Source organism: Columba livia, chromosome 17 (genome assembly GCF_036013475.1).
Source record: "Columba livia isolate bColLiv1 breed racing homer chromosome 17, bColLiv1.pat.W.v2, whole genome shotgun sequence".
Classification (NCBI taxonomy): domain Eukaryota; kingdom Metazoa; phylum Chordata; class Aves; order Columbiformes; family Columbidae; genus Columba; species Columba livia.
In genome coordinates, this window is record NC_088618.1 from 12,449,627 (window position 1) to 12,476,967 (window position 27,341).

At 52.0% G+C, this 27,341-nt stretch overlaps 1 protein-coding gene across 4 annotated transcripts in view; it reads right to left on the reverse strand.

Moving 5' to 3' along the window:
- KSR2 (kinase suppressor of ras 2) overlaps positions 1-27,341 on the reverse strand; it is an 88,187-nt gene that overhangs the window by 5,074 nt on the left and 55,772 nt on the right. For 2 of the 4 annotated variants that reach the window (XM_065033865.1, XM_065033863.1), the window contains 5 exons: positions 16,140-16,236; positions 10,430-10,563; positions 5,694-5,825; positions 2,888-3,017; positions 1,971-2,104 (listed from right to left, as the gene is read on the reverse strand). In XM_065033865.1, the coding sequence (XP_064889937.1) occupies positions 1,971-2,104; positions 2,888-3,017; positions 5,694-5,825; positions 10,430-10,563; positions 16,140-16,236 (627 nt within the window). Of the gene's footprint in view, positions 1-1,966; positions 2,105-2,887; positions 3,018-5,693; positions 5,826-10,429; positions 10,564-16,139; positions 16,237-27,341 lie in introns of those variants that run through there. The other 2 variants (XM_065033866.1, XM_065033864.1) reach the window with 1 other exon arrangement.

The window sequence follows — 27,341 nt, forward strand, 5'->3', positions numbered from 1 at the left end:
AGTGCTTGCTAGGCACCACAAACCTCAACCCCATGAAACAGAATCATGGAATCCCAGAATCGTTTTGGTTGGAAGAGCCCCTCAAGATCATTGAGTCCAACCAGTAACCCAACCCGGCACTAACCTGTGTCCCTGAGAACCTCATGTCCGTCTGTCCAGCCCTCCAGGGATGGTGACTCCAGCACTGCCCTGGGCAGCCTGTTCCAATGCCCCACAGCCCTTTGGGGAAGAAATTGTTCCCCACATCCAACCTCAACCTCCCCTGGTGCAACTTGAGGCCGTTTCCTCTGCTCCTGGCGCTTGTTCCTGGGGGGCAGAGCCCGACCCCCCTGGCTCCAAGCTCCTTTCAGGCAGGTCAGAGATCAGAAGGTCTCCCCTCAGCTCCTGTTCTCCAGCTGAACCCCCAGGTCCCTCAGCCGCTCCCATCACACTTGTGCTCCAGCCCCTCACCAGCTCCATTGCCCTTCCAGGCTCTCCCAGCATCAGGACCCCAGAGGGTTTTTGCCCCCCATCCCCTTCAAGCAGGGCTGGCAGAGCCCTCAGTGCCACAGCCTGGACACCTGGGCAAGCAGAATGCCAGGAACTAACAGAGGAATGCCAGGAACAAGAGGCCAGAGCCGGGTCCCTGAGGACGGAGGCAGCTGGGATGGGAAGCGAGTGCCGAGCTGGAGCATCCTCCCTCCTCTCACGCTCAGCAAGGAAGGGGCTGGTAATTACAGGGAAGCCGTGGGGCAGCCCAAGCTGGTGGCAGGCAGAGCGTGGCTCGGTGATTGCAAAAACCTTCCCCAGCCCAGCCGAGCAATTACACAGCCACTGCTTCGGGGTTCATCAACCTGCAGGTTCCTTTGCTGGCTGCTGGAGCCACCCCGGTGCCTGCTCGGAGCACGGATTGGTAATTAACTTCCCTCCTGATTAACAGTTGATGTTCTGCGTGATTTGGGGGCCATCTGACCCTGACTTCGTGCTGTTCCCCAGAGCCCCAAGCACACCGGGGTGGGAGGGGACACTCCAGCAGCTTTCATTGTGCCTATAACCTTGAGGCTGCACAAATGAGGAATTGAGGAAGTTTGGTTATCAGATACAGGAGGAAAAATCGGCATCTTCCGGGTTCAAAAGGGATGCTCGAAGCAGCCTGAAGCATCCCCGCTTCTCTCCGTTTTCTTCCCTCCCTCTATCCCCATTTCCAGCCTCCACACTCTGGGGATGCACACCAGGAGAAGGAAAAATCCCCCCCGTGAATGCAGCCTCCACGTGGGTTAGGCTTTTGGTCCTGTTTGTCACACTGTGATGAATTCAAGAGAAGAAAATTAGTTTCTAAGTGATTTTCCAGCATTTTGCCTGCTGTTACCACCAGGCCAGATCCCAAAGTCCTGACTGGGGACCCATTTACGCTGCGTTTGCTGCACTAGGGGGATGTGACTAAGCCAATGCAATGAAACGGAGAAGGACTTGGCCACGAGCTCTTTCCAGGGAAGAAGAGACCATGTTTTCTTCTCCCACCGCTGGAAGCTGCGATGGCTACACAGGCTATAGGTTTGGGGAGGGACCCTGATCAAGGTATCCCCACCAGCGACTAATCTGGGCAAAAAAAGGAAAAGCCACATTTCCAGGAAGGAAAACTGCTGTGAGTGTTGTACACAGCCAGGCACTGGAGCCCTGGCCAATGTCCCCAAAGGAGATGTCCCCAAGGGCCCAGCCTGCCCCTGGATCTACCCTGCTTCTTCCTCCCGGCGTTGGTGGAGCACATTGCCACACTCCTCATCCTCTCTTGCCACTGTCACTGGCTTTTTCACCCCAACAAGGACAGTCAGCATTGCAGTGACAAAGCGGCATGGGTACAGCATGCTGTTACCACCCTTCCCACCCACCCAGATGGCATCAAATGCACCCACAGCTTGGCCCTGTGCTCCCCTGACACCAGCTGTGACGTTGGGGTCTTAGGGGGCGTGGGCAGAGGGACAGGGACTTACTCTGCTGACTTCCAGAAGTGCCCAGGGTGGGAAAGGCGACGATTGCGCTTTGGCAGTTTCTCCAGCATGTCCATGAGCTTGGTGAAGGTGGGTCTCTCCTCTTGCTCGTAGGCCCAGCAGAAGAGGAGGATGTCCTGCAGCCACAGAGGCGAGCACGTGAGCAAACCTGGCCAGTCTCTGTCCCACCATGACTCCCGCACCCAATGACCACCCTGCGAGGACCTCACACCCTTGGGGGGGAGGGGATGTGCAAGCTGGGCTGATGCTGCTGTCACAGCAGCATAGAATCATAGAATCATTTTGCTTGGAAAAGCCCCTCAAGGTCATCGAGTCCAACCATAACCCACCCCTGTCCCTGCCCCATGTCCTGAGAACCTCATGTCCGTCTGTCCAACCCTCCAGGGATGGTGACTCCAGCACTGCCCTGGGCAGCCTGTTCAATACCCCACAGCCCTTTGGGGAAGAAATTGTTCCCACATCCAACCTCGACCTCCCCTGGTGCAACTTGAGGCCGTTTCCTCTGCTCCTGGCGCTTGTTCCTGGGGAGCAGAGCCCGACCCCCCTGGCTCCAAGCTCCTTTCAGGCAGTTCAGAGATCAGAAGGTCTCCCCTCAGCTCCTGTTCTCCAGCTGAACCCCCAGGTCCCTCAGCCGCTCCCATCACACTTGTGCTCCAGCCCCTCACCAGCTCCGTTCCCTTCTAGCTACAACAGGAGGATTTAGTGATTGAGGGGAATTTAACTCAAAATTTCCCAAAGCAGGAAGGTACTCAGAGAAGGACTGAGCCACACTGGCTGGGGACAGAGGGACAGATCATGGGCAGCACAGCATTTTTCCAAGAGAACCTTCCACCCAGGGCACATTCCCCTTCTCCACACACCGATGCCCACGTGGCTCCAGCGCCTGCCCCCAAACCTACCGAGATCTCCTTGCCCATCCCGATCTGGCTGAGGTTGGGCTTCATCCCTCTTCCCACCTGCCAGATTATCGCCTCTGCCGGCTGCGTCTTGAAGGGCCATTCCCGTGCGTGCAGCTCGTACCAGATGGTGCTGTGGGGAGACAGTGGGGTCAGGGGATGGGGAGGCACCCCAGGGGGGTGGGACAGGGACATCTAGCCATTGCATTCACATCCACCACCTCTGCCTGCTCCAAAATCACCAACATCCATGAAATGCTTCACATCCGATACAACACCAGAAGTGCTCAGCCCTCATTATGGAGATAGCACCTCTCCCACTTTCCCGATGGGGAAACTGAGGCTGTCGACCAAGTGTCAGGGAAGGACAAGCCTGAGCATTCCCTTTTGCTCTGAGTTTTCTCTTTTTCTTCTGCAAAAAAGCTCTCCAAGATGCAAACAGTCCATCCAAGCCATGGCATGAACCATCCCCGGTGCCCTCACCGGATGATGGCACACGTGGACCTGCGGCCATCTGCTGCTGCACCGCTCTTAGCACTAAGCCAACCCCTCCTTTCCGTGAGGACACCCAAATCCAAGGGAATATCCCAAAATGAAGGCATCTCCGGCCGATCTCTGGCTGCCCCCGCGGTTCTCCACCCCCGCTACCACCTGGGAGTTCTGCATCCTCATTTTCTGGCACCCGGAGCTGGATGAGCCCCGACTCCCACAGCGCTGGCCCCAGTTTCCAAGGCAAATACCCTGGAGCTGCTTTTCCCTTCCAGGGATGGCATCACGGCTGGTTAAAGCAGCAAGACATGGGCTTGAAACGGCATTAAGGTGGAAAAATCTGGTGGAGGGGGTCTGAGAAATGAAGGATCAGTCTTGGATAGGGGGTTTCCTGATGCTGGAAATCAGCTTTTGTGGTTTTGGAAAAATATGCACATTTCGGCTGTAAATCTGAAAAAAACGTGAATAATGTGAGATGCTTGTTGGTGCTGCAGGTGTGGAGGAATTGGGGGCTGGAGAGGGGCAGGTCCTGGGAACACAGGACAAGATGCTCCAGCAGGAGTGGGGATTTCGAAGGTGCCTCAGTGCCCCCAATGCAGCTCAATTCAAGTTTCTAGTTGGAGGTTTGGGACTTGATTTTTCACCCTCCCACTTTGAGGTGCATCCAAAATCTCTGGGCTGCGTTTCCCGGGGTATGGATGGTGCTACGGAGAGGGGTTTGCTGCTCCATCTCCTTTTGCATGAGAAGACCACATGTCTATTATAATACTAATTATTGCTGCTATCTCTCAGGCTTCGGCAAGCACACATCACCAGCCTCAGCGCCCCCACTCTCCACCGCCCTCACACACACTTTAAATTAACATTTCTGCCGTCTTCTAGAGTCTTTAAAAGATCTTTTCCTCTTGCTGTCGCTGATCCTCAAATCCCTAAGGGGAAGCAGTGATGGCAATAACCCTCCGGATCATCCCTGAGCCTCCCGGGCTCAGCCGAGGGCAGCAGAAACAAGAAAGGGGAAAAAATGTGGGAAAATCTTTTAATCTTTTAAGGAAACTCATGCTTTACGTAAAGGCAGAGCTTACACTTGAAAAAAAAGGAAAAACTGAGTCTAAGTAACTGACTCTCACTTTGTTCAATACAATCCCTTAATTACTTCTCTATTTTTGTGCTAAAGTTATACCTCAGGGAAGAGGGGGGGGGGAAAGCGAGACCATTTCAGCTTTAATTACTGCGGTTTTGATGGAAATATTGCCTCCGATAACAGCCCCACGTGCACTAATCCCCACAGCCTTTAAGGTGTCCATGAGAAAGTTAATCTGCTGGGTAAAACCCCCAGCTCTACATCTGCCTCCAGAAAGGTCTGATCAGGGCGACTGGGCTCCTGTTTGTGTTCAGATAACCGGCAGGAGTGATGAACCAGATCACTGAAAGAGACTCATCAATTCTCCTCTTCTCGGACTTTTGGCATCTTCTCCCACCACTGCAAGACCCCTGCAACCGGCTGCAGGGGAGAATCAGGGTGTCTGGGGGCTTCCAGACCTGTGTCCAAAACCCTCTGCATCCAGAGCATCTTTGCATTGGTACCCACCCCAGGAGCATGCAGGGGAGAGATTCTGCCAAGCTGCATCCCCAGGATGCTCTGGATCCTGCTGCCTGGAGACACCCTGGTCCATAGAATCATAGAATCATTTTGGATGGAAAAGATGCTCAAGATCATAGAGTCCAACCATTACCCACCCCTGGCACTGCCCCATGTCCTGAGAACCTCATGTCTGTCTGTCCAACCCTCCAGGGATGGTGACTCCAGCACTGCCCTGGGCAGCCTGTTCCAATGCCCCACAGCCCTTTGGGGAAGAAATTGTTCCCCACATCCAACCTCAACCTCCCCTGGCGCAACTTGAGGCCGTTTCCTCTGCTCCTGGTGCTTGTTCCTGGGGAGCAGAGCCCGACCCCCCCTGGCTCCAAGCTCCTTTCAGGCAGTTCAGAGATCACAAGGTCTCCCCTCAGCTCCTGTTCTCCAGCTGAACCCCCAGGTCCCTCAGCCGCTCCATCACACTTGTGCTCCAGCCCCTCACCAGCTCCGTTCTCTTCTAGCTACAACAGGAGGATTTAGTGATTGAGGGGAATTTAACTCAAAATTTCTCAAAACAGGAAAGTGCTCCAAGCCCAGCGATGGAGATTCCCATGGTCAGCATCCCCTTGGCATTGCAGCAAGTGAAGAGTGTCCCTGTCCCCTGCCGGCTGCTCAGAGCAGCTCACACATGACACAACCGCGCTGGTTCTCTGCCACCCACCCGCCTGCCCTGCCACAGGGACTCACCCCAGGGCAAAGACATCCGAGTGCTTGGAGAAGGGCAGCTTGTCCTCCTCGGTGTCTGGCGAGAGCTGGCGGATGATCTCGGGGGCGAGGTGGCACAACCAGCCGTTCTGGATCCGCAGCTTGTTCTCTCGCCTGCCAAAACATGGAGCCAAAGCCCTGGGTGACACAGCAGGGGACATCACCACCATGCGAGCAGCCTCACAGCCCTCCCACAACCTCCGCAGAACATTTAAGCCTGGTTTTCCCTACAGCATCCTAGCAAATCTGAGTTTTAACCCTGCTCTGAGCAATGCCAGCAGGGTGGCTTTGTTCCTGTCCCTACCAGGTGACAGGGCACAGTTTGGTCACAGGATGGTGGTGAGGGGGAGCTTTGGCTCTGCCAGGCTGGTGATGGGGACACGGTCTGCTGCGGCCCTCACTGTGACCGTCACACCAAAACACCTTCAAAGAGCAAGAGGTAAATCCCACCAGCGCTGGCATCTGAACTGGTGTGAGCAGGAGGCAGGACTGGGAATCTCTAAGGGTCTCTTCTGACCAAACCCACCCTATAATATTCACCTGGATATCAGTGTTTTCAGTTGTTTCACCCCAAACAGCCTCTCCAGCCCACCTTGGTGTCCAAGCCTCCCATCCCATCACCCACAGGAGCAGCCTGGCTTTGTCACAATCACCCGCCCCACGATATGTCATGGCCAATCTCGCTGTGATGTTGCTATTAAATCTCAGGCTGCCACCCAAATATTTCACTTCATCTTTAATGGCGCTCACCAGCCCCTCAGCTAACCTCAGCCATAGTTTTTTCATCCTCAAGGTCCCTCTGCTTGGTACAAACACATGAGGCTCCTTTGGCCAAGAGCTGAGGATGATAGCAGTTGCTGCTTCATCCTTCCCACCCTCCAGCAGGAACCCAGGATGCACCACTGGCATAAAAAGGGTCCCCAGGCAGGGACCACCAATGGTGGTAACACATTGAGCAGCTTGATCATGTGTCTGAGCCCAAATTCAGCAGCATAGTTTTGCAGGAGGTAACAAAAACTGCCCCATGTCATGTCGGGTTAGAGAAGGATGAGCCCACTGACTTGTACCAAGGGATTTCTCCCTGTTTATGCTTTGATGACCTCCCAAAGGTGGTGACACATATGGGGAAGGGATGGCTGGGAGGTCACCTGTCCCCTGAACTTCATCCTGGGGCCAAAATCCCAGAGCCCAGGGAATACCATCCAGGCACCGGTATCTCCATCCACCCCTGAGGCAGGATGACAAGCTCCCACCACAAACAGCTGGATGGATTGTGGCTGCATGCACACAACAGGTACAATCCCAAGATGATGCAGTCTGGATCATCCCAGCCATAAAACCACGCCTGTCCTTCAGCATCACCCCCAGAGGAGGAACCCCCTCCCTAGGGAAGGACACTGCCTGTCCAGGAAATTAACTGATTGAGCCTCCATAACCCCCTCCGGGGACTCGACAGCTCCTTGTCACCCTGCTGCACCGGAGCCACCGCCGCAATCAGCAGCTCCGGCCAGACACGGACCCTGCAGTCACCAGGAGCTGGGGCCGAGAGCACTTTGGCACAGGGGGGAGACTTTCAGTTTCTCAGCTGGCTCCCGCCACCTCCTCCAGCCCTGCACGGCTCTTAATTACAAGCCGGCATTAAGCATCGGGGCAATTAGAGAGACGCGGAGGAGCTCGCTGCGTGTGTGCGCTGTCCACCCTCGGGCGGGCAGCGGGGAGCAGGACGCGGTGGGCAGCGCTCAGATCTGCTCCGCCGCCCCCAGCACGGCCAGGATTCCACCCGCGGCTTTTATTTTTGCTCACTCAAGTGCTGAGATATCCCAGCAGTGGCATCCAGGGATGCTCCAGGGAGGGGATTTCACTCCGCAGTTCCCCTCTGAGCCCAGTCTCATCCTGCAGCAAAGCTCACGTACACCCGAACACACAGCTGCGGGTTTACGAACTTCCAGCAACAAAGGCCGAGCTTTAGCGCAATCCCAAACGCGGCTCAATTGCAGCAATTTGAGGTTTTGTGACAAAAGTTTTCCTGGCTTCATAACTGACCCGGCCACTTCCACCAGCAGAAAGCAGCACAACCAGCCAAGCGTCTGGCAAACCCACCCAAGGATGAGCCGCCCCAAGGCAAAAGCAAGAGCAGAAATGCTCCTCAGACTACTCAAGACCCACCCCATGCTCCTCCTAATTACAAAGCAGCCCTACCGAGCCAAACGATGTTTAAATAAGGAAGAAATAAATCTGATTTCATCAAAATAAGATGCCGGATTATGAAGTCTCTGCAGAAGGTACTTTAGTTGCGACAGCCATCTCATTTTTCAGCAGGACAAGCGCGTAACGGCATGGACGGACACTGCGAACTTGTGCCAGGTGCTTCCACAAACTGAAGGTGACCCTGCTCTAGGAGGACAAGGAGGATTTTTAAGCCAGTGAAAACAGGCCAGTTTGTAGTTCTCGTTCACACCTGAAGCAACATCACCATCCTTAACTTGACCTGTAAAAATTTGCTCCCTTCTCCATACATGCTCGTCCTGCAGCCACGCAAGCCTCCAAGGACCCAAACCTGGGCTTTATCATTCTTCTCCATCTGAGAAAAACATGAACAGCTAAAAAAAACCAAACAAGACCAACCAAAAAACAACAACACAACACCCTAAGAAGGGAAATAAGACTTGTAGACGCTGCTTCAAAATTCATGGTGACCAATGACTGTGGATCCCCAAAACCTTCTCTCAGCTCTCCACCAGCAGAAGACACATGTGCCACCAGCAGTCCATGGCAGCCATACCTCAGGACAGGAATTGCCTTATTTTCTTAATTTTTCTAGCAAAACACTCCTCATTTCTGCCCAGCCTTGCAAATCTGACCATCCTTCCTCTCCTGAGCAACCTTCTGGACTTTAACCCCCAGGTGACACCTGGATATTGATGGCCACACATTGGTCTCTCCCATCGCATACCCCATTTCCACAGCATCACCTCTCATTTTATCACCAGAGCATCTGTAAAGTTCACAGCAAAGGTCCCCGGCAAAACTGAGCCATTTTTGCCCAAACCCTTTCAATGGAATGAGTTGCAACCTCATCCTGGCAGGGCCCAAATCCCAAACCCCCTGCCCAGCTGCTAAACCAGAGCCAAACCCCACGTCTTTGCTGCTGGGTTTCTTGGGCTTCCTGAGCTTTTCCCTAACTTAGTGCTAAAACCAGATGATATTTATACAAGCGGAACGGAGAGGCTGGCTGCCTGGCTTGCCGGGATGGACAGAGGCGCTCCTTGCCTTTTCCTCTAATCCTTTAACCTCATCACACAGAAATTATTAAAAAAATATATATAGTTTCCAAAGAGCATTTTATCTCTTGAGCATCTTTGCCGTAAAGCGATGATCGGCCATGACAAGCTCTCCAGCAACAAGCCGCATCGCATGGGGTGACGGAGACCAAAAGGACTGGGAGGTGGGTACCCCACTACCAGAGGAAACCTGCTCGAGCTGCCGGTGCTGATAACACCGCGCTTGGCCCAACCTCCTTTTGACACAAAGAGTTTAGCGAGAAGGCGCTCTCCCACCGGGAAAAGTCAGCAATGCTCTTTTTATTTGTTTTAACAAATAATAAAAATATGACCTTTGTTCTTTTTCCCCTCTTCTGTTTCCTTTCCCTCCCCCCAGCTTTGCTTCTCTTCCTTTCCACGGCTGCTGAAAGTCTTTGCCCTGCCGTGGCTGGAGCTTGAAAACCTCACAAAGCACTGGGAAAAAAATATACCACAACCAAACATTTAATAAGGAACATTTACCAAATGGACTTAATTCCAAATCCAAAGAGACCCAAAATGTCACAGTGTTGTAAATGTCCCGAGCTTGGCTCTCATTTTCTCTGTGTCTCGCTCCATGCCCTGGCTTGGCATGGACACCACGGCCAGATGTCTGCAGCACCCAAAAGGTCACCAGAGCAGCTGGGGGACAACCACAGGGACAGCACCGCTCGACCTGGCCTGTCGCTTCATCAGCCCAGAGGCAGGAGACGAAGCGGATGCAGGGGATTTATGATGGTGTTGGGGAAAGGCCAAGGAATAAGCCAGCTTTGCCAGCCCCAGTGAAACGGAGCCCAAGAAGCGTGTCCTGGCTGTTTTGGCCATGGAAATTATGTATCCCATGGGAAGAGGTTGGGTTCAAGAGACCCTGCCCGGGGCCAGGTCCTGCCTCTCCAAACCAAACAGCTGGAGACCTGCACAAAACATCATGCTCTTTCCTACCCATCAAAAGCAACTCTGCCTTCCTGATCATAGAATCAGAGAATCATTTTGGCTGGAAAAGAACCACAAGATCATTGAGTCCAACCATAACCCACCCCTGGCAACCATAACCCACCCCATGTCCTGAGAACCTCATGTCCATCTGTCCAACCCTCCAGGGATGGTGACTCCAGCACTGCCCTGGGCAGCCTGTTCCAGTGCCCCACAGCCCTTTGGGGAAGAAATTGTTCCCAAATCCAACCTCAACCTCCCCTGGCGCAACTTGAGGCAGTTTCCTCTGGTCCTGGCACTTGTTCCTGGGGAGCAGAGCCCGACCTATCCTGGCTCCAAGCTCCTTTCAGGCAGTTCAAAGATCAGAAGGTCTCCCCTCAGCACCTTCAGGGGAGGTTTTTGGGCTTCCTCCCTGTGTTCTCAGCTCAACAGGGAGCTCTAGGGTATGTGGAGAAATGTCAGTATTTCCACCACACCATGTCCTACCTGCCTGCTTGGAGAACTCCCGAGATGCTGAAGAGGCCAAAGTCCGTGATCACCACCTTCCCATTGTCATAGAAAACATTTTTCGACTTGAGATCCTTGTGAAGAATCCCCTTGGCGTGCAGGTAACCCATTCCCTAGGATGGAAAACAGAAAAAAATAACCCAAAATTCAAAAAGCAGCACAAATTAAATGGGATAATCCCAGCACGAGGGCAGCCCCATGATTGCTGGGATGGGGAGACCCCGGCTGCCAGCATCCCTGTGCCGCGGCTGCACATCCACAATCCCGAACCATGTCTGGGCCACAGGCAAAGGCAGCACGTCCCCAAATGTCCCTGCAGACACGGCAAGTGTCTGGGGAGGTCCCTGGTTTGGGGCGGGTGTCAGGTGATGCTCACAGAGCGCGATGGGATCACAGTGTGGCTGTGACGGCACCTGCTCATCTTCCTGATTAATAGGTTATGCAAGAAAAATTAGCAGCAAACCAAACTGCCAGTCACTTTCCTGAAATCCTCCGCTGAGAAACTGATGATGAGGATGTTTTAACCTTGGTTCTCTTTGGCGGCTGGGAGCGGAGGGGTAATAAGTCAAAGCTCTCCATCCCCATACCCTGACTAAGCCATTAGCGCTGCCCACGTGTGTGCTGGTACCATTAGCCGGGAAACAAGCACTGTGCAGGAGTCCTGCCTTCATTCTTTTCCCCTAGGAAAAACTACTTGGTGGTTAATTAAAATCATTGTTAATGATGTAAAAAAAAAAAAGCACCATGGGTGGGAAATCCAAATTCCCCTGCACTTGGCTTGTTTAGCATTGGCAAATCAAGCGGATTGCTGACAGCTCCGTGTGATAGATGCACAGCTCAATGGGATAATCGGCTCTGGGAATGAGGAAGGTGATAAAAGCCATTTATCCTGAGATCAGTAGGGCTTCTGATGCTGTCTCGATTTCCATTCTAATAAGCAGACTCGGAGAACTTGGTGTAGAGGAAGCTACCAAAGAATAAATGCCAAACAGGCCAGCAAACTGTTGCTTTAGAGCAAATATCAGTTGTCCATCACCGACAAGTGATTGACAACTTAAAAGGGGCTGATGAGAAAGATGGGGACAGACTTTTGAGCAAGGCCTGTTGCAATAGGACAAGGGGTGATGGTTTTAAACTAAAGGAGGGAGATTTAGGCTGGACATGAGGAAGAATTTGTTGTCCCTGAGGGTGGTGAGAGCCTGTCCCAGGTTGGCCAGAGAGGTGGTGGATGAACCATCCCTGGAGACATCCCAGGCCAGGCTGGACGGGGCTCTGAGCAACCTGAGCTGGTGCAGATGTCCCTGCTCATGGCAGGGGGGGCACTGGGGGAGCTGGGAAGGGCCCTTCACCCCAAACTGTTCTGTGACTCTATCACATGGGAGGATTTATTAACTGGCTTTCCATGGGGATCCATCCTAGGTGTGATCTTTTCACTTTTGTCATCATTAACTACGCATGCAGTGGAACAAGAAGATAGCTTTAAGTTTGGAGCTGACGTGGAGCTGGGAGGCATGATCCACATTTAGAAACTATCTGTAAAAATTGGGAATGCAACCTGAAAATCCCCTAGATCCTCAAATGCAAGGATAAGAGAGAAACCCTGAAGGTACTGAGGACTCAACAGGAGCACAGACCTGCAGGGCTCCGCTCCAGGGGCAGCAGGAGAGGCTGGAGACAGCCAGGGACAGCGTGCTGCTGGGGACAGCAAACACCCCCTCCCAGCACATCACAGGGGCCACATCCCAAAGGGCCTCTGCTAAAGGATGCTGGAGAAAGAAAAGGATTTGGGGGTCTTAAGATGCCACAGCTGGATGCCGGGACCATTCCAGGCACCGGGATTAATTACGGGGCTCCACATCCCAGCACATGAAATAATGATGAAGTTTAAAAATCTGCTTTGAAATGTCACTGTCGCCTTCACAAAGCACCAGGGTTGTGCCAGGAACAACATTTTGATGCCATGAGCCTGTTCCTCCTGCAAGGTGCACCCACGGGGCAGGACCAAGAACCATGGAGATTTTCCACAGCCCCTCCCAGCACCCCAGGGTGACAGGAGGTGGCAGCAGGGACTTTGTACCTATGCAATGGATGGGAATGCATATCCCATGCGATCAAAGGCAGCCAAGCCTTCGCTGAAGGTGTTTCTCAGGGAGCTCTGGGCAAAGCCAAATCACTCGCCTCGCTCCGCAGGGTACCGCACAGATCCCACTGCAAATTCCAGCCCCGTCTCCTTCGCCCGCAGGATGATCTGTGAGAAAACACTCGGCCCAGTAATGCCTTAATTTGCTGGGCTGCCCGGCGTGTGTGAAAAGCCAGCTCCCTCTGCCGGCTTCGCTTCTTAAATAAATTAACTTTCGCCTACAGAGGATCGCAGCAAAACGAGAGCCCTTGCACCCGCTAATCCCATAAACTCAATGGCTTCTCCTATCACAAACAGGGACGCAAAGGATAAAGGCAAACAACTGCCATGACCAGGTAGCGGAGCCAAAGCCTCCACCTGGTCCTGCCTCCAGCTCCTCTGGGTGATGCTGCCCCAAGCCAAACCAAACCAAGATGTCAAGATTTTCCTTCATTTCTCCATGCCAGCCACCTCCAAGTCCATCAAAACATCCATAACATCTGCTGATGGTTGACATGGAAATGTGAGAAGGCAAATAATCATAGAATAGTTTGGGTTTGAGGGCCCTTCCCAGTTCCCCAGTGCCACCCCTGCCATGAGCAGGGACATCTTCATCAGCTCAGGTTGCTCAGAGCCCCGTCCAGCCTGGCCTGGGATGTCTCCAGGGATGGTTCATCCACCACCTCTCTGGCCAACCTGGGACAGACTCTCACCACCCTCAGTACAACAATTTCTTCCTCATGTCTGCCCTAGGCAGAGAAGCTGCTCCTCCTGGTGCACACCAGCAACGAGCCATGTGTTTGGGGGGGCTGAGACAGAAGCATGATGGATCTATCCTGCAAGCAGGAGCTGTTGTCTTAAAATCCCTCCGGTGAGCAGGGAGAGCCTGTGCTGAGCACCCATGTGGCATAGCTTTGCCTTGGGACCTCTGCTCATTCCTATGGGGACCCAGGTTGGACCCAAAGTCCTTCTGCCCTGCAGTGGGTTGCAACAGGATCACTCAACCCCCGGGGTAACAACCAGCTCTACGGGCATTCATGCTAATTCACTCCAGCAGATCTCACGGGTGAGGTTCTTCATGGTGATGCTTTCATCTCACAGATCCAGTGATGTTTCCCCAGCGCTAAGGATGCCTCGCAACACCACAAAGAGTTTGAGGTTTCCAGCCTCTTCCCAGTGCACATGCAGCTGCAGAAGACAGCAATCTCATTCGCCTCATCCTCAAAACCCCAACCCACACGGAGTGATGCAACCCACACAGAGCGAGGGGCTGAACCGAGACATCACCTCCTGCTGGGAACATCTGGAGGCAAGAACCCCGAGTGCAAGAGTGGCAGAACCCAGGGGAAAAAAATGTGAGACAAGCCTATGTGATGCTGGAGTTGTTTGCTCAGGGGGAAAATCCATCTTTTAAAAGTGGAAAATACAAATTACAAATAGAAATGAAGCAGAGAGGCCCTTGGCTGCCTCAGACACCCCAACTTACAAGCCAGAGGTTGCAAGAAGGTGCCACCACCTGGCTTTTGAGGCATCCTGTAGCCCTGACAGCATCACTCAACGGGCCCAGCAGCACCCCTGGGGCAGGTAGACCTGCCGGGTGCCTCAGGACAGCACAACAAAGACTCAGGGTTCATCTCCTGTGGCTTTCCCCATCACCCCAACATGGGGCTCAGCCAGGCCGCTGCTCCAAGATGCCTCTTGCAGCATGTACAGACACGGGCAACCACAAATGTGGTTAAGCTTCTGCTCAACCATCAGCTCCTGCCTGGACCCCAGAGACTTTGGGGGAATTTAACGAATATCCTTTAAAAACAGCATGCACTTTGCTAAATCTGGGTGTAAATAAACACAAAATAGGCAGTTTAATGTGGCAGCTTAAGCACGGACAGGGAAACAGCACCATTCAGTTCATATTGCAGAACATATTCTGGTTTATAAGCTTTAGATATTGAAGGGGGGGTTAAGATCTTCCAGAAAGACAACTGTTTTTCTTTGCTTTTGTTTTTCCCAAAGAAAGATGTTAAACATGAGCTCAGCCCCAGATGATGTGGCCTTGCTGGGGGCCAGAGGTGCTGGCTGACCTTGAGCAGGGCACATTGTCAATGTCACGGCTCCCATGGTGGGACACATGCCAGATACTTCTGGTATCATTTGGTGCTAAATATGTCTGGAATCACAGCACAACCCTCCTTTGGCAGACAGCTCAACACCTCTCAGGAAAACGAGCTGTCACGGACACTCACTGGGAAGCTCTGATGGCTCAGGACCCAACTTCCCGGCCACATGAGGATGCTCCCCAGCATCTATTTATATGATCACATCTGGAGTGCTGAACATGCACTTTGAGTCATCTCGGTGAAAGGAAAAGCTTTTTTAGCTCTGAAAAACACCCGTGTGCTCAGCCTTGTGGCACACACAGCTCCCCGCCATGAGCATTGCGGCACCAGCTCCTCAACTGCGGGGATGTTCTCACTCCTGAGACATGGAAACCTCACACCAACTGCACATTCTTATTCTTTTTCCAAAAGCGGAGGAACATCCAACTAGCAACGTGCTCACAGTAGCAAAGGCAGACTCAAATACCAGCACTCTGAAGGGGGAAGAGAAGCTGTGGCCTGGGCAGGAACAACCCCAGGTTCCAGCATAAGTTGGGGAATGACCTATTAGAGAGCAGTGTAGGGGAAAGGGACCTGGGGGTCCTGGGGACAGCAGGGTGACCATGAGCCAGCACTGGGCTCTTGTGGCCAGGAAGGCCAGTGGTACCTGGGGTGGGTTAGAAGGGGGTGGTCAGTAGGTCAGAGAGGTTCTCCTGCCCCTCTGCTCTGCCCTGGGGAGACCACACCTGGAATATTGTGTCCAGTTGTGGCCCCTCAGTTCCAGCAGGACAGGGAACTGCTGGAGAGAGTCCAGCGCAGCCACCAAGATGCTGAAGGGAGTGGAGCATCTCCCGTGTGAGGAAAGGCTGAGGGAGCTGGGGCTCTGGAGCTGGACAAGAGGAGACTGAGGGGGGACTCATTCATGGGGAACAATCTGGAAAGGGGGAGTGTCAGGAGGATGGAGCCAGGCTCTTCTGGTGACAACCAGTGACAGGACAAGGGGCAATGGGTTCAAAGTGGAACATAAGAGGTTCCACTTAAATTTGAGAAGAAACTTGTTTGGGGTGAGGGTGGCAGAGCCTGGCCCAGGCTGCCCAGGGGGGTTGTGGAGTCTCCTTCTGTGCAGACATTCCAACCCGCCTGGACACCTTCCTGTGTAACCTCGTCTGGGTGTTCCTGCTCCATGGGGGGATTGCACTGGATGAGCTTTCGAGTCCCTTCCAAGCCCTGACGTTCTGGGATTCCGTGTAATGAGCCCCAAGTTGCACGAGGAGCCCATGGGAAGCCTTGGTGCCACCCCAGCTCTGCTCAAACTGGGTGAGGGAAGTCTAAGAGACCTGGATTTTAAAGCTGATGTGCTATCCCACCCATCCTCTTTGATTTCTTCACTCCTGCTCCATGGAGCAGCTTGGCTGGGTTCTCAAATGGATCTGGACCCTCACGGGTGCCCAGCTGTCCCCCCACCACACTGTACCTTCACAATTTCTTGCGCTATCTGCCTCGTCTTGTTGACATCCAGGACAATTTTGGCATCTCTCACCACCGAGTAGAGAGTCCGTCCTTTGCACAGGCTGAAAGAACAGGAAAAGGGAAAGACAAAAACATGGTTTATAAAACCCCGCCGAGAAACATCCCCAAATTACAAAGGCAGCGGCTGTGTCAGGGAATTTTAAATAACCACAAGAGCTTTGGCTACATCTCAAGGCAGATTGAAGATTCCATGAGGAAACGGGGCGGTGTCCCCAGTTTGGCACTGGGAGGAGCGGGTGCTGCTCCCCTGCGTGTGCTGGTGCCACCACCATGGTGTCGAGCCCTGTAAGGGGTGACCTGGGGATCCCCATGTCCCAGCCATGAGCAAAACCACTTGGTCCTCTTGCTTCAGACTTCTTGTGCTTCTTCCCTCAAGAGGATACAACACTCACAGATGTAACAGGAGTCAAAAGAGGAAAGACGTGGAGGGAAAAAAAAAATAACAACAAATCCCAATGCACTGTACAATGTCCTCCAATTTTCCTTCTTGTACCGATTACAGTAAAATCTATTTACAGAGCCTTAATTACCAAAGGCAGCTGGAGGGGGAGGGGGGATATAAACCAATTAAAAATATATTGACATTTGAATATCATAATGGAGGACGTGGGTGGATGCTGCCTCGATTCCCGCCCACAAAAAAAGGGCTTTTTTGCTTTTCTATACCCTCCCACGCTCATTACAGGCAACTTTAGAACGATGAGACTGGATACCTGTGCCCAGAAAATAAAGCACCCAGTACATACATCGGTAAAGAGGCTTCAGCAACCACAGATGTTACTTTGATCCTGTTCTAGTTAACAAATGACAAGTTACAGGATTGAATTCCTGCATCCTCACTTGGCTCCAACGCTTTCCCCTTATCCTGGGGATGCCAGTATGGACTAGTCTGGATTTTGTCCCCGGGGAGACAATGGGTTTTGCTCTTTTTGGATGGAAACAACCAGCCTGAGCTGTTAGAAGGACTGAGCAGCATCACACCGGGTCACCCTGGGTTTACCTGGGTACCATGATGCTCAGAGGGGTGGGTTTGGATCTCCAGTTTGGGCGAGGAAGAAGAGGCAGAGCAAGGGATGAAGGGCAGCGATGCCCAGCACAGCCCCATGGACAGGTGAGCAGCCCAGAGGAATCAGGAATACAACACCGTGATAAAGCCGCTCTTTTATCTTGGACCCCGTGGTGGCTCAATGTAGAACAATAAGGCAAAACTCCCAGGAGGCTGCACCGTGGGGACATTGAAAACAGCAACAACAATCCCCAAAAACCATAGGCGGTCACCGTTCCTCCATCCTTACCGCACATCCCCTGGCCAAGACCATCACAAATAAGGTCCCTACGAGTGATTAAAATGTGATCCAGAAAGTGAGGATAACGCTTATTGGAAACAAATCTTGCTCGCTCCTCCAGAAGCTCATGGATACAAAAGACTCTCCTCTTCCTACGCTAAAAACTCCGTGGGCAGAGAGCACAATTTTCAGGTCAAGGAGGAATGGGACTGATCCAATATGTCATGGGTTTTGAAAGACAACAGCATAGAAGAGGCTCTTGGGGACATGGTTTAGTGCTAGATTTAGGTTATGGTTGGACTCAGTGATCTTAAGGGTCTCTTCCAACCAAAATTATTCTATTACTCAAAGCACTTTATCATGGCTTGCATTGGGAATAACCTTGCTGGACACAAGCAAGGCACGGCGGGGAGTTCAGAGCATCCTCGTACCCTTCAAGGGCCTCCTCGGTAGCACTTTCCTTGCTGGGGTGTCTCGGCATGTCCCTGAGCACCCCGGCTGAACTGGAAACCCCAGGCACCCGCGATTATGAACACCATCTCCCTCTAAAGCAGCCGATTCCTATCTCTTGCCATCATTTGGCTGCAGTCATGGAGAAATATGAGTTTTTCTCAAGATTAGGATCCAAGCACTCAAACCGCTGCTTGGAAATAAGTGATAAAGACAACCCTTGGGTTTCTGCAACTGGAATTAAAGGGTGCAAAATAATGACGGACCACCTTCCCAGTATGTTTTTTTTTGCACTAATTTGCCAAATAGAGGTGTAAAGCTTTAAGTTCCATGATGCAAAAGGCTTTCTGTCACCTCCCATGACCTGCCTGTGCACGAAGGGGCCCACCAGCTCCCCAGCAAATGCCTGTTTTCCCCCAGAGAAAACCCTTCCAGAAAGTTGCTTTTGGTCTGCATTAGTCAGGAATTGACTTTACAAATGCCACAAATAGATTAGCGAGGGAAGGGAGTTTGATTTCAGCCCTAAAGGGAGTTAAGATCAGCTGTTTTCCAGGAAAAAGGGTTGTTTAGAGAAAAAAAACCTCCAATTTCTGCCTATCTGAAGTGCAGAGATAGCCCCAGGAGTGGAGCCCGCCACCCCTTCCTGGCGAGATGCCCATCTCTCCATTTCATTTCCAGAGGAACATCACATTAAAGGAGGCAGCGGGTGCACCCGGCGCCAGCCCCGGCACAGGGACAGAGGCCACCGCTCAGCCCCGGGGTGGTGGCACCAGCACACGGTGAAGGACACGAGCATGGGATGTGCCACCTCTGCTCCCCAGACCTCAAGGCAGCCCAGGTGCCTCTCTCCTCCCCTCCATGAATAATTCCTCCAAATGAATTCAACTAGTGACAGCCACGTCGGTATTTGTTCGAGTTTTCTTGCTGGATAAGGAGCTGCCAACGCAGAGATAAAGCCCGGTTGATACCTATTTATGCAGCACCTGAGCCCATTCAGCCACCACCTGCACAACCTTTTCACGGCTAGAGCTCAACAATTTGGCTTCTTCGCGTTCCTCCTCTGCCGTCAATCGCTCCCCGTTCGGGCACACAAAGCGCGGCTCCCGGGGCACGCACACCAGCTTCTGCCTCCCCGCTTCAAGAGGTCGACGCTGAGCCGTGGCATTGAGGTACCCGGGCGGCTGCGAGCGAGCGATGCCGCGGATCACACGGCCGGGGACGCCTACGCTTGACACCAGAAACAAAGGCAGACGATTTGCGTCTTCAGCTTATTCACCGCTGAAGTATGTATTCATCACCAAATACTTGTCTTCTCCTCTTCAACCTCTCCATCCCAGAGCAAGGAGGTTGGTGACACATGCCATGTTGGCCAAAGCCCAGACAGAGCCAAGGGGCAGCAGGGACAGCCAGGACAGGCAGCTCAGGGATGTGCAGAGGTTCATCCCAGCACCCAGGGGTGCACCTCAACCCCCGGCGCAAACTCAGCTCCCAATCGTCCCCCCAAACCAGCCCCTTCAAAAGTTCTGGCCCCGCGGCCTCATCCCACTGCAGATACAAGTCTCTATTAAAAATGAGTTTTTGAAGTGTTCAGCCAAGCAAGCCAAATCCCAAATTGCTTTATAAACACTCTGCATTTCACCAGCGTGGGCTGAAGACATCAGCAACGGGAGCAAAGCCAAAGTGACTGAATAATTTGGGGGGGGGGATGAGCAAGGAAGAGCTAGAGCCTCTTGATATTTTTTGCCATTCGATGGGAAAACAACCTCATCCATCCCCTCTCCACGGGGTTATTTTCCCCCTTCCTGCAATATTGATGGCCGTCACCTCTACATCAATGGCCATCACCTCTACATCGATGGCCGTCACCTCTACATCGATGGCCATCACCTCTACAACGATGACCATCACTTCTACATCGATGGCCATCACCTCTACATCGATGGCCGTCACCTCTACATCGATGGCCGTCACCTCTACATCGATGTAGAGGTTCTACAGGGTTGAAGCCCTAAGCCTGGCTTTTGCTCAGGAGCAGGAATAACCTCCGAGCTGATGGTTACACACAAGTTGCAATGCCGTTACTTACCGGTGTTTTGTGCTTTTCTTCCCTCTGCCCAACCATCCACAGAAATGCCCATTAAATTAAATAGGATCATTTGAGCACCCCATAGTGATAAATGCCAGACCCCAGGAAGCTCATTACTTGCTCATATATTGATTTATGGGGAACCAGCTCAGATACCATGGTGATAGTCGGCACTATAAACCCAGGGGAGACACAGAAGGAGAGAAGGGGAATTAATAATAAGTACTTTAATATAAAAATACCTCTGCTAGCAGGTTACATCTGCACTTGAAGAAAGCCAGAGCAAAGGAGAGCCTGTCTAGATGCTTCTACTTTCCCCATCAGTTTACAAATTTTTACTATTTCACAGAGAAAAATCAATCTTTGGGGAATATTAAGAAAGATACGACCGCAGCAAGCAGAGCCACTGAGCTGGGACTTATTTGATTTCATTGAGCAGGACTAACCACGTAGGGAGTGGAGAACCAAGCAATGCACCCGCCTGCACGTGCCTGAGTTATTCGGGAACTTTTCAAGCTGTTTCCATCTATTGGCTCCTTTTCCTCTTTTACCAACATCCGGCTACTGTGCTTTGGAAACGAGACAGCCCCAAAATGGAAAATTAAACATGGGTAGGAGGCCAGCAAAGGGAGAGGTTTGGGTTAATTTTTATCCCTAGCCTTTGTTTTCTTCAAAATCAATGGGAAATGTCGCACCCTTGCTGCACACTCGCTCTGCTACGCCGGCTTGGGGCACCATCCAGCTCAATGTCCCCAAGCCACCCCAAGGACAGCGGGGACAGCCAGGGTCACACCTCCATGAGCTGCAATGAGCACGTTAGGTCTCAGTCTAAGGAGAAAGCTGGCATGTGTTGGACCACACATACTTTTTAATGAAAAGCTTAGAGGGGCAATAAAAAAAGCTCGACTGGTTCCTGGGCCGGTTGTCCCTGCTGGGATGCCAGTAGCAACCAGGGCCAGCGGGGGCACAGGTCCTCCCAGCCCTGCCGAGAGATGCTCAGGACTGGTTTAAATAGGATTTACCCTTCCCAAAACCTCCCCATGAAGTGAAGCAGCTCTTTTCTGAGCCACACATACCCAGCGCCCCAAAATTAATCATGGAAACGTTTCAGCCCCAGGACCTACAACTTTTATTTTGTTTCCCTTCTCTTTGCAGGAACTGCTTTCTCCTTTGCTCAGGTGGTTTCCTTCCTCCCCAAGGCCCAGAGGAACCCCATCCACCCTCGCTGGACCATGACCAGGGGAGAAAGCAGCAGCTGAAACCTTCGCAGCATCACAGGGCCATGAGATGCTGGACCACAAACCATCAGCATCCACCAGAGCCCAGCCCCCCGGGTGCATCACTTGCGGGTGAAAACACTTTTCTCATTGAACTCTACCTCCAAATTAAACCCTTACACAAGTCTCCCAAAGCAACCCCATGGGGAGGCAGGGAATTCATCACCTGCCAGGAGGTTTTTGGCCACAGCAAAGCTCAGATCCCCAACTCAGAGCTCACAGCAACCTGGCTCCTGCTTGGCATGGAGCAAAATCACCGTGGGGAAACAGAAACACCCCGAAGAGATGATGCTCCCCTCACCCCTCACTCACTATCACTGCGCAGTGGAAGCACCGTCCTTTGATGGATATTACACTTAAGCAACAAAATTGTCCTCCCAGCAGCTGGCACGTGAGATAACTACAGCCAGCTCAGGCAAATGGCGAGGGCTGGAGGAGGAGGAGAAGGGGGATCAGCCTTCCCCAAAAGTACCTCCAACTCCATTGTGGCTTCGGAAAAAAAAAAATCAAGTTATTTAGAAAAAGCAAACTCCATGCATTTTTATTTGAAGGAGATAGTGTCAGAGGAGACGAGCTGTTCTCCAGCTGCATGGAAAGGAGCTCAGAGACAGGTGAATGCAAAGCAGCCTCAGGGGCTTATCTAAAGCGCCGGTTGCAAACAAGTCATCCGAAAACACTTGCTGCTCCGGGCAGCACTTGCCGCCTTTTGGAAAGGTGCACTTGGAATCAGCTCCGAGAGGGCTGGCGGGGTGTATGGGGATGTGTGAAGGCGCTTTGACCTCTCCTTGCTTTTGAAGGAGATTAATATATTCCCTGTGCAGTGATCCTCATGCTATTTTGAACCTCAGGAAGGAAAAGAAACTTAGAAAAAAAACAAGAAAAAACTTCTTTTGAAGAGAGGGAAGCAGCAAGTCTTTTGATCAAGAGAGCTGCTTCACTAGAACCCAGTTCCACTTTGGAAGAGTAATAACAATTATTATTAATAAAAAATTAATAATGTTGTGACTGGAGGGATCTGTTTCCCTGGGCAGCCTCCTATTTGTCTAGGCAGGAGGGCGCCAGCATGTGGATCCCCCCACAACCCGTCCCTGATCCCAAAGAGGATCCCCAGCATTGCGGATGCTCAGATAAAATAAGGAATCATGCTGAGATGTCACTCAATATCGAGGGGAAGAGCTGGGACAAGTAGAAAGACGTGGTGGGACTATCTCTCAGTGGGGCACTTAATCCCAGGCTTTCCCTTAAACACCCGCTTAAATCCCTTCCTCTCCAGCAAAGTGCTTCAGTCCCGCTGCGGTAAGTGCTTTCCCATAGAAATCATGGCCAAAATAGAAATATTTTCATGGCATTTTTGAAATACAAAGGAGAACCTTCTCTGGGAGCATCCCCTTCCGGAGCAGCACATTAATGCGGCGCTAACGAACACCCGCCGGTGGGGATTTGAGCAGCTCAGCCAGCACCGAACCAGCTCTCATTTCAACACCGAACCCCCTCGCGGAGGATCAACCCGCTGCCTTTCCCCATCCCCACCGTCCTCTTTGCTTGGGATATTTTGGTCTCCCCCACAACCCGTCCCATTCTGCAAGCTGCCTAAAGCAATGCTGTCTCCAAACGGAAGATATATGCTCTCTTAACGTATATATTAATACACATATTGACTTTCCTTTTGTCAGTTGTTATCAAGATTTATCCAGCCTGATGGCCTCTTATCGATTGCGCGGGAGTGTATTCCCACCAGTCAATCAATTCTGATCCAGCCTGTGGCATGAAGTCGATACCTATTTATTATATGATCTACGAGGTCCATTACTTTAACTGCTGGGAAAGGGGAAATGCGGCAGAAAGTAAGGGGGAAAACTACCAAGAAGCAGGACAGGACGCTTTGGGTCCCCAAAGTGGGTGCTCAGACAATGGGAGGCTTGGGGGAGGCCGGACCTCATGGCTGTTGCTCCCAAAATACACCCATGAGTGGAGAGGGAAGGGCCAGACCTAAAAGGCAGCTTGGAAATAGAATCATAGAATCATTTTGGTTGGAAGAGACCCTCAGGATCATCGGGTCCAGCCATAACCCAGCTCTAGCACTAACCCATGTCCCTAAGAGCCTCATCTATACACCTTTTAAATGGTCAGCGCTGGGATTTGTGACAGCTCTGTGCCTCAGTTTCCCTCCTGTTGAGCAAGATTTAGAGCTCCTGCTTACATTTCTGTGCAGGGAAGGGTGTATTTTGATATCATTGAGTTGCAAGAAGAAAAAGCCAACTTGTTCATTAAAGCCCAAATGGCCAACGTTGCTCCCTGGAGAGAATGATGGGAGGGCTGCAAACTCGCCCCATGGGTGAAAAACCACACAGCCCCAAACTCTTTTGTCTTCGGTGAGATGGTTTAAACACTTTCCCTTTCTCCTGTCCTTCAGATTACATTAAATACCCACTCGGCACCCAGTTCCCTAAGCATTAAGCTAGACAAGCTCCAAATCCTTCGCAGCTAAGCCGGGACACTGTAAATGTCAGGAGGTTTGGCACAGGGAGAGGCTTGGAAGAGCCAAGTGTTTAAAGCCGAGCTTTGCCCAAAGCTCTGGGCAGGGAACAGGGTTTGGGATGGAAGAGGATCCCCTGCAAGGAGCCGGGTTTGTTCCACCCAGCAGAGGAGCCAACCATTAGACATTGGCAAAAGCCAGCATAGAAATAGATTATAAAATCAAAATAAACCCTAAAATTCAGCTCATGTGGCACAAGAAATTTATCCCATAAGATACAGCCATAGCATCTCCCATCTTCCCATCCCTCACTCTCACACCTTCCCTACTAATTCATGGTGGGTAACGGGTTCCCTGTTATTAAAGCCAGTTTGCTTTGCCATGGAGGAATAAAGAACAAACTCTCTTTTCCTCTTTGGTATCTCACATGAGAAGAGGGCTCAGGTTTCTCTTCGTCCTTAGCACTCGTATCCCCAGACTCCGCGAGACGCTCCCTCTCCAGCAGAAACGCTCCAAGTTCCTCTGCTGAAAGGCACCTTCAACAAATTAATTCTCTTTATACAGTCCTGCCATGGTCAAGCTTAATTCCCAATGTTCTTCAGCGTTCTCCTTGGTCTTCCTGACACATCACACTTGAGCTATAAATCACGGCCACGCAGCCGCGGGTGCGAGCGCCAGCAGCTGCCAAGCGGGCTCCGGTTGCACCCTGTCAATCTGGAGTCACTCCAGCATCACATCACGACAAAATAGGGGTCAAAACTAGCCAGAAGCATCTCAGGGTGCAAAGCCCAGGGTCTTTGCATGGGATCCTAAGCCTTTCACTAAAAAGCAAAGAAGCTTCTTAGAAAAGCTGCACTAAGTCCCCCCACGCAAGTCAGCGGGAGCTCGGAGCACGGGCAGGATCCAGCCCAAACCTCCTCTCTCCCGCCTTTCCCATCTGCTGACCTCACTCCCTTCTTAGAAACAACATTCCCACCCAAAAAGAACCATCGATGCCCCCCAGAAAGCTGCACCAAACGTGCTAATGCCCCACACACACTTTCAGTACAGACTCAATGAGACTCAGGAGCCTTGGGAAGGATCAATAAGCATTAAAACCCTCCTTTCCCTCCACCCAACCCCGAATCCTAAAACCTGGTAGTTTCAGCAATCCATTACCTTTGTGGCTGGCTCGAGCCTTTTTAATAGCATTAAATAACTGCCAGACTTTGTCCTTTGAAGGACCTCCCGGGTGCTTGAGGCTTTACCTCCCCTCCCCATTCTGCTGCCAATGGGGGCCCAGACCAGGAACCCTGAAAGAGCTAACGTGAGCTTACCCAAGCCTCGCTTTGTCTCATTCAACACCAGCAAAAACAACTTGTCATTTGCCTTTATACAGCAAACACGGCATTTTTTTCAGTCCTTTCATTTCCACCAGGCTGAGGACTTTGATGCCGTTTCGTACTATTCATTATGCAGCGCTCAAAGCACCAAGGCTCACATTCGCTATTGCTCAAGACTAATTAAGATGAATGTTAACTGTCCTCACCGCTCATTACCCAAGAGAAAATCTATTAGCAGCTCTGATGGAAGCGCTCTTTGGAGTCACCACCTCCCATGGCCAAAAGATGCTGAATTTCTTTGTTTCCAACCCAGATGGCAGCATTAAGAGACAACTCAGGAATCACAGATGGTTTGTGTTGAAGGGACCTTCAAAGGTCACCCAGTGCCCCCCCTGCCATGAGCAGGGACATCTTCACCAGCTCAGGTTGCTCAGATCCCCATCCAGCCTGGCCTGGGATGTCTCCAGGGATGGTTCATCCACCACCTCTCTGGCCAACCTGGGCCAGGTTCTCACCACCCTCGGGGCCAACAATCTCTTCCTCATGTCTGCTCAATATCATCCACAAACGTGCACTCAATACCATGGTTTACATCATTGATGAAGACATTAAACAGTACTGATCCCAATCATCTGGCCAGATCAATGGTTAACACATCGGAGCCATCAGCACGTCGTTGCCTCAGTTTCCCCTCGCCAGGCGCTCACAACCCCCCCCAGCTTTTCCCTGTGGACCATGATTTCGAGGGGGAGATTTCTTTCCTTGAATAACACAAGCAAGCAGGAAGGAAAACGTAGGGACGTGAAAAAGCAAAAATAAACCCATCTATAAATAACTCCCCTCCGGCAGCACTGGGTGGCACGGCGTGGTAAAGCCCCTTCCAGGGACCCACAGCTGTTTCCAGTGTGCTGGCAGGAAAGCGGAGATTTCTTTAACCGCTACAGCTTTCTTGATGGAAAAAAGTCCTTGAGCGACAACTTCTGGGCACCCAGAAGGGGCAACTTGTGCACAAAGCCAGTTCAGCCCCGGGGATGTGTGGGCAAGGAAATTTGGACATTCTGGGTTTGTATCCATAATTAGCCCCATCAGACATCTGGGACTGATTTTCTCCTGCTCCAAGCAAAGCCTGGTTTCAAGTTATTCCCATAAACCCAGAGGGAGAATGAGAGTCCCTTCAGAGAAATCCCATTTGAAGAGTGATGCTCTCCCCTGCACGGCATCACCATCCTCCCTCCTCTCCCTGTACCACCTCCTAGACCATTCCCATTATCCTCAACCATCCCCAGCCCACATTGTCCTCTTCCAGTATTCATTCCCTACAACACCGAGCAGCAGCTCCAGGGATGTCGTATCTCTTAGGATACACCTGCCTGTTCCAACAGGTAAGGAAAGGTGGATGGGATGGAGGTCACCATGATGATGACAAGGCTTTTTCCCCACAGGAGATGATCAGAGATGTCCCAAGAAGCCCCCAAAAAATTGTTTAACCAAAGACAGACCAAGGACAGAAGGCACAAGAGCATCCCTGTGCCATCCCTCTGGGAAATCTAAGGGATGTTTTGGCACAAGAGTCCCAGGAAGCACCAGCAGAACAGAGACCCATGGAAAGCCCCAAAAGGGAATAAATTATGTCTGGAAATGACCTTAGGGCTATGGGTTGTGTGCTCCTGCAGTCCTGGCCTTCCCAAAAATTCTCTGAGATTGAGCTCCAAGCACCCTTCCCGGATCCAGCAGTGTAGGGGAAAGGGACCTGGGGGTCCTGGGGACAGCAGGGTGACCATGAGCCAGCACTGGGCCCTTGTAGCCAGGAAGGCCAATGGCACCTGGGGTGGGTTAGAAGGGGGTGGTCAGTAGGTCAGAGAGGTTCTCCTGCCCCTCTGCTCTGCCCTGGGGAGACCACACCTGGAATATTGTGTCCAGCTGTGGCCCCTCAGTTCCAGCAGGACAGGGAACTGCTGCAGAGAGTCCAGCGCAGCCACCAAGATGCTGAAGGGAGTGGAGCATCTCCCGTGTGAGGAAAGGCTGAGGGAGCTGGGGCTCTGGAGCTGGACAAGAGGAGACTGAGGGGGGACTCATTCATGGGGATCAATATGGAAAGGGGGAGTGTCAGGAGGATGGAGCCAGGCTCTTCTGGTGACAACCAGGGACAGGACAAGGGGCAATGGGTGCAAACTGGAACACAGGAGGTTCCACTTAAATATGAGAAGAAACTTCTTCCTGGTGAGGGTGTCAGAGCCTGGCCCAGGCTG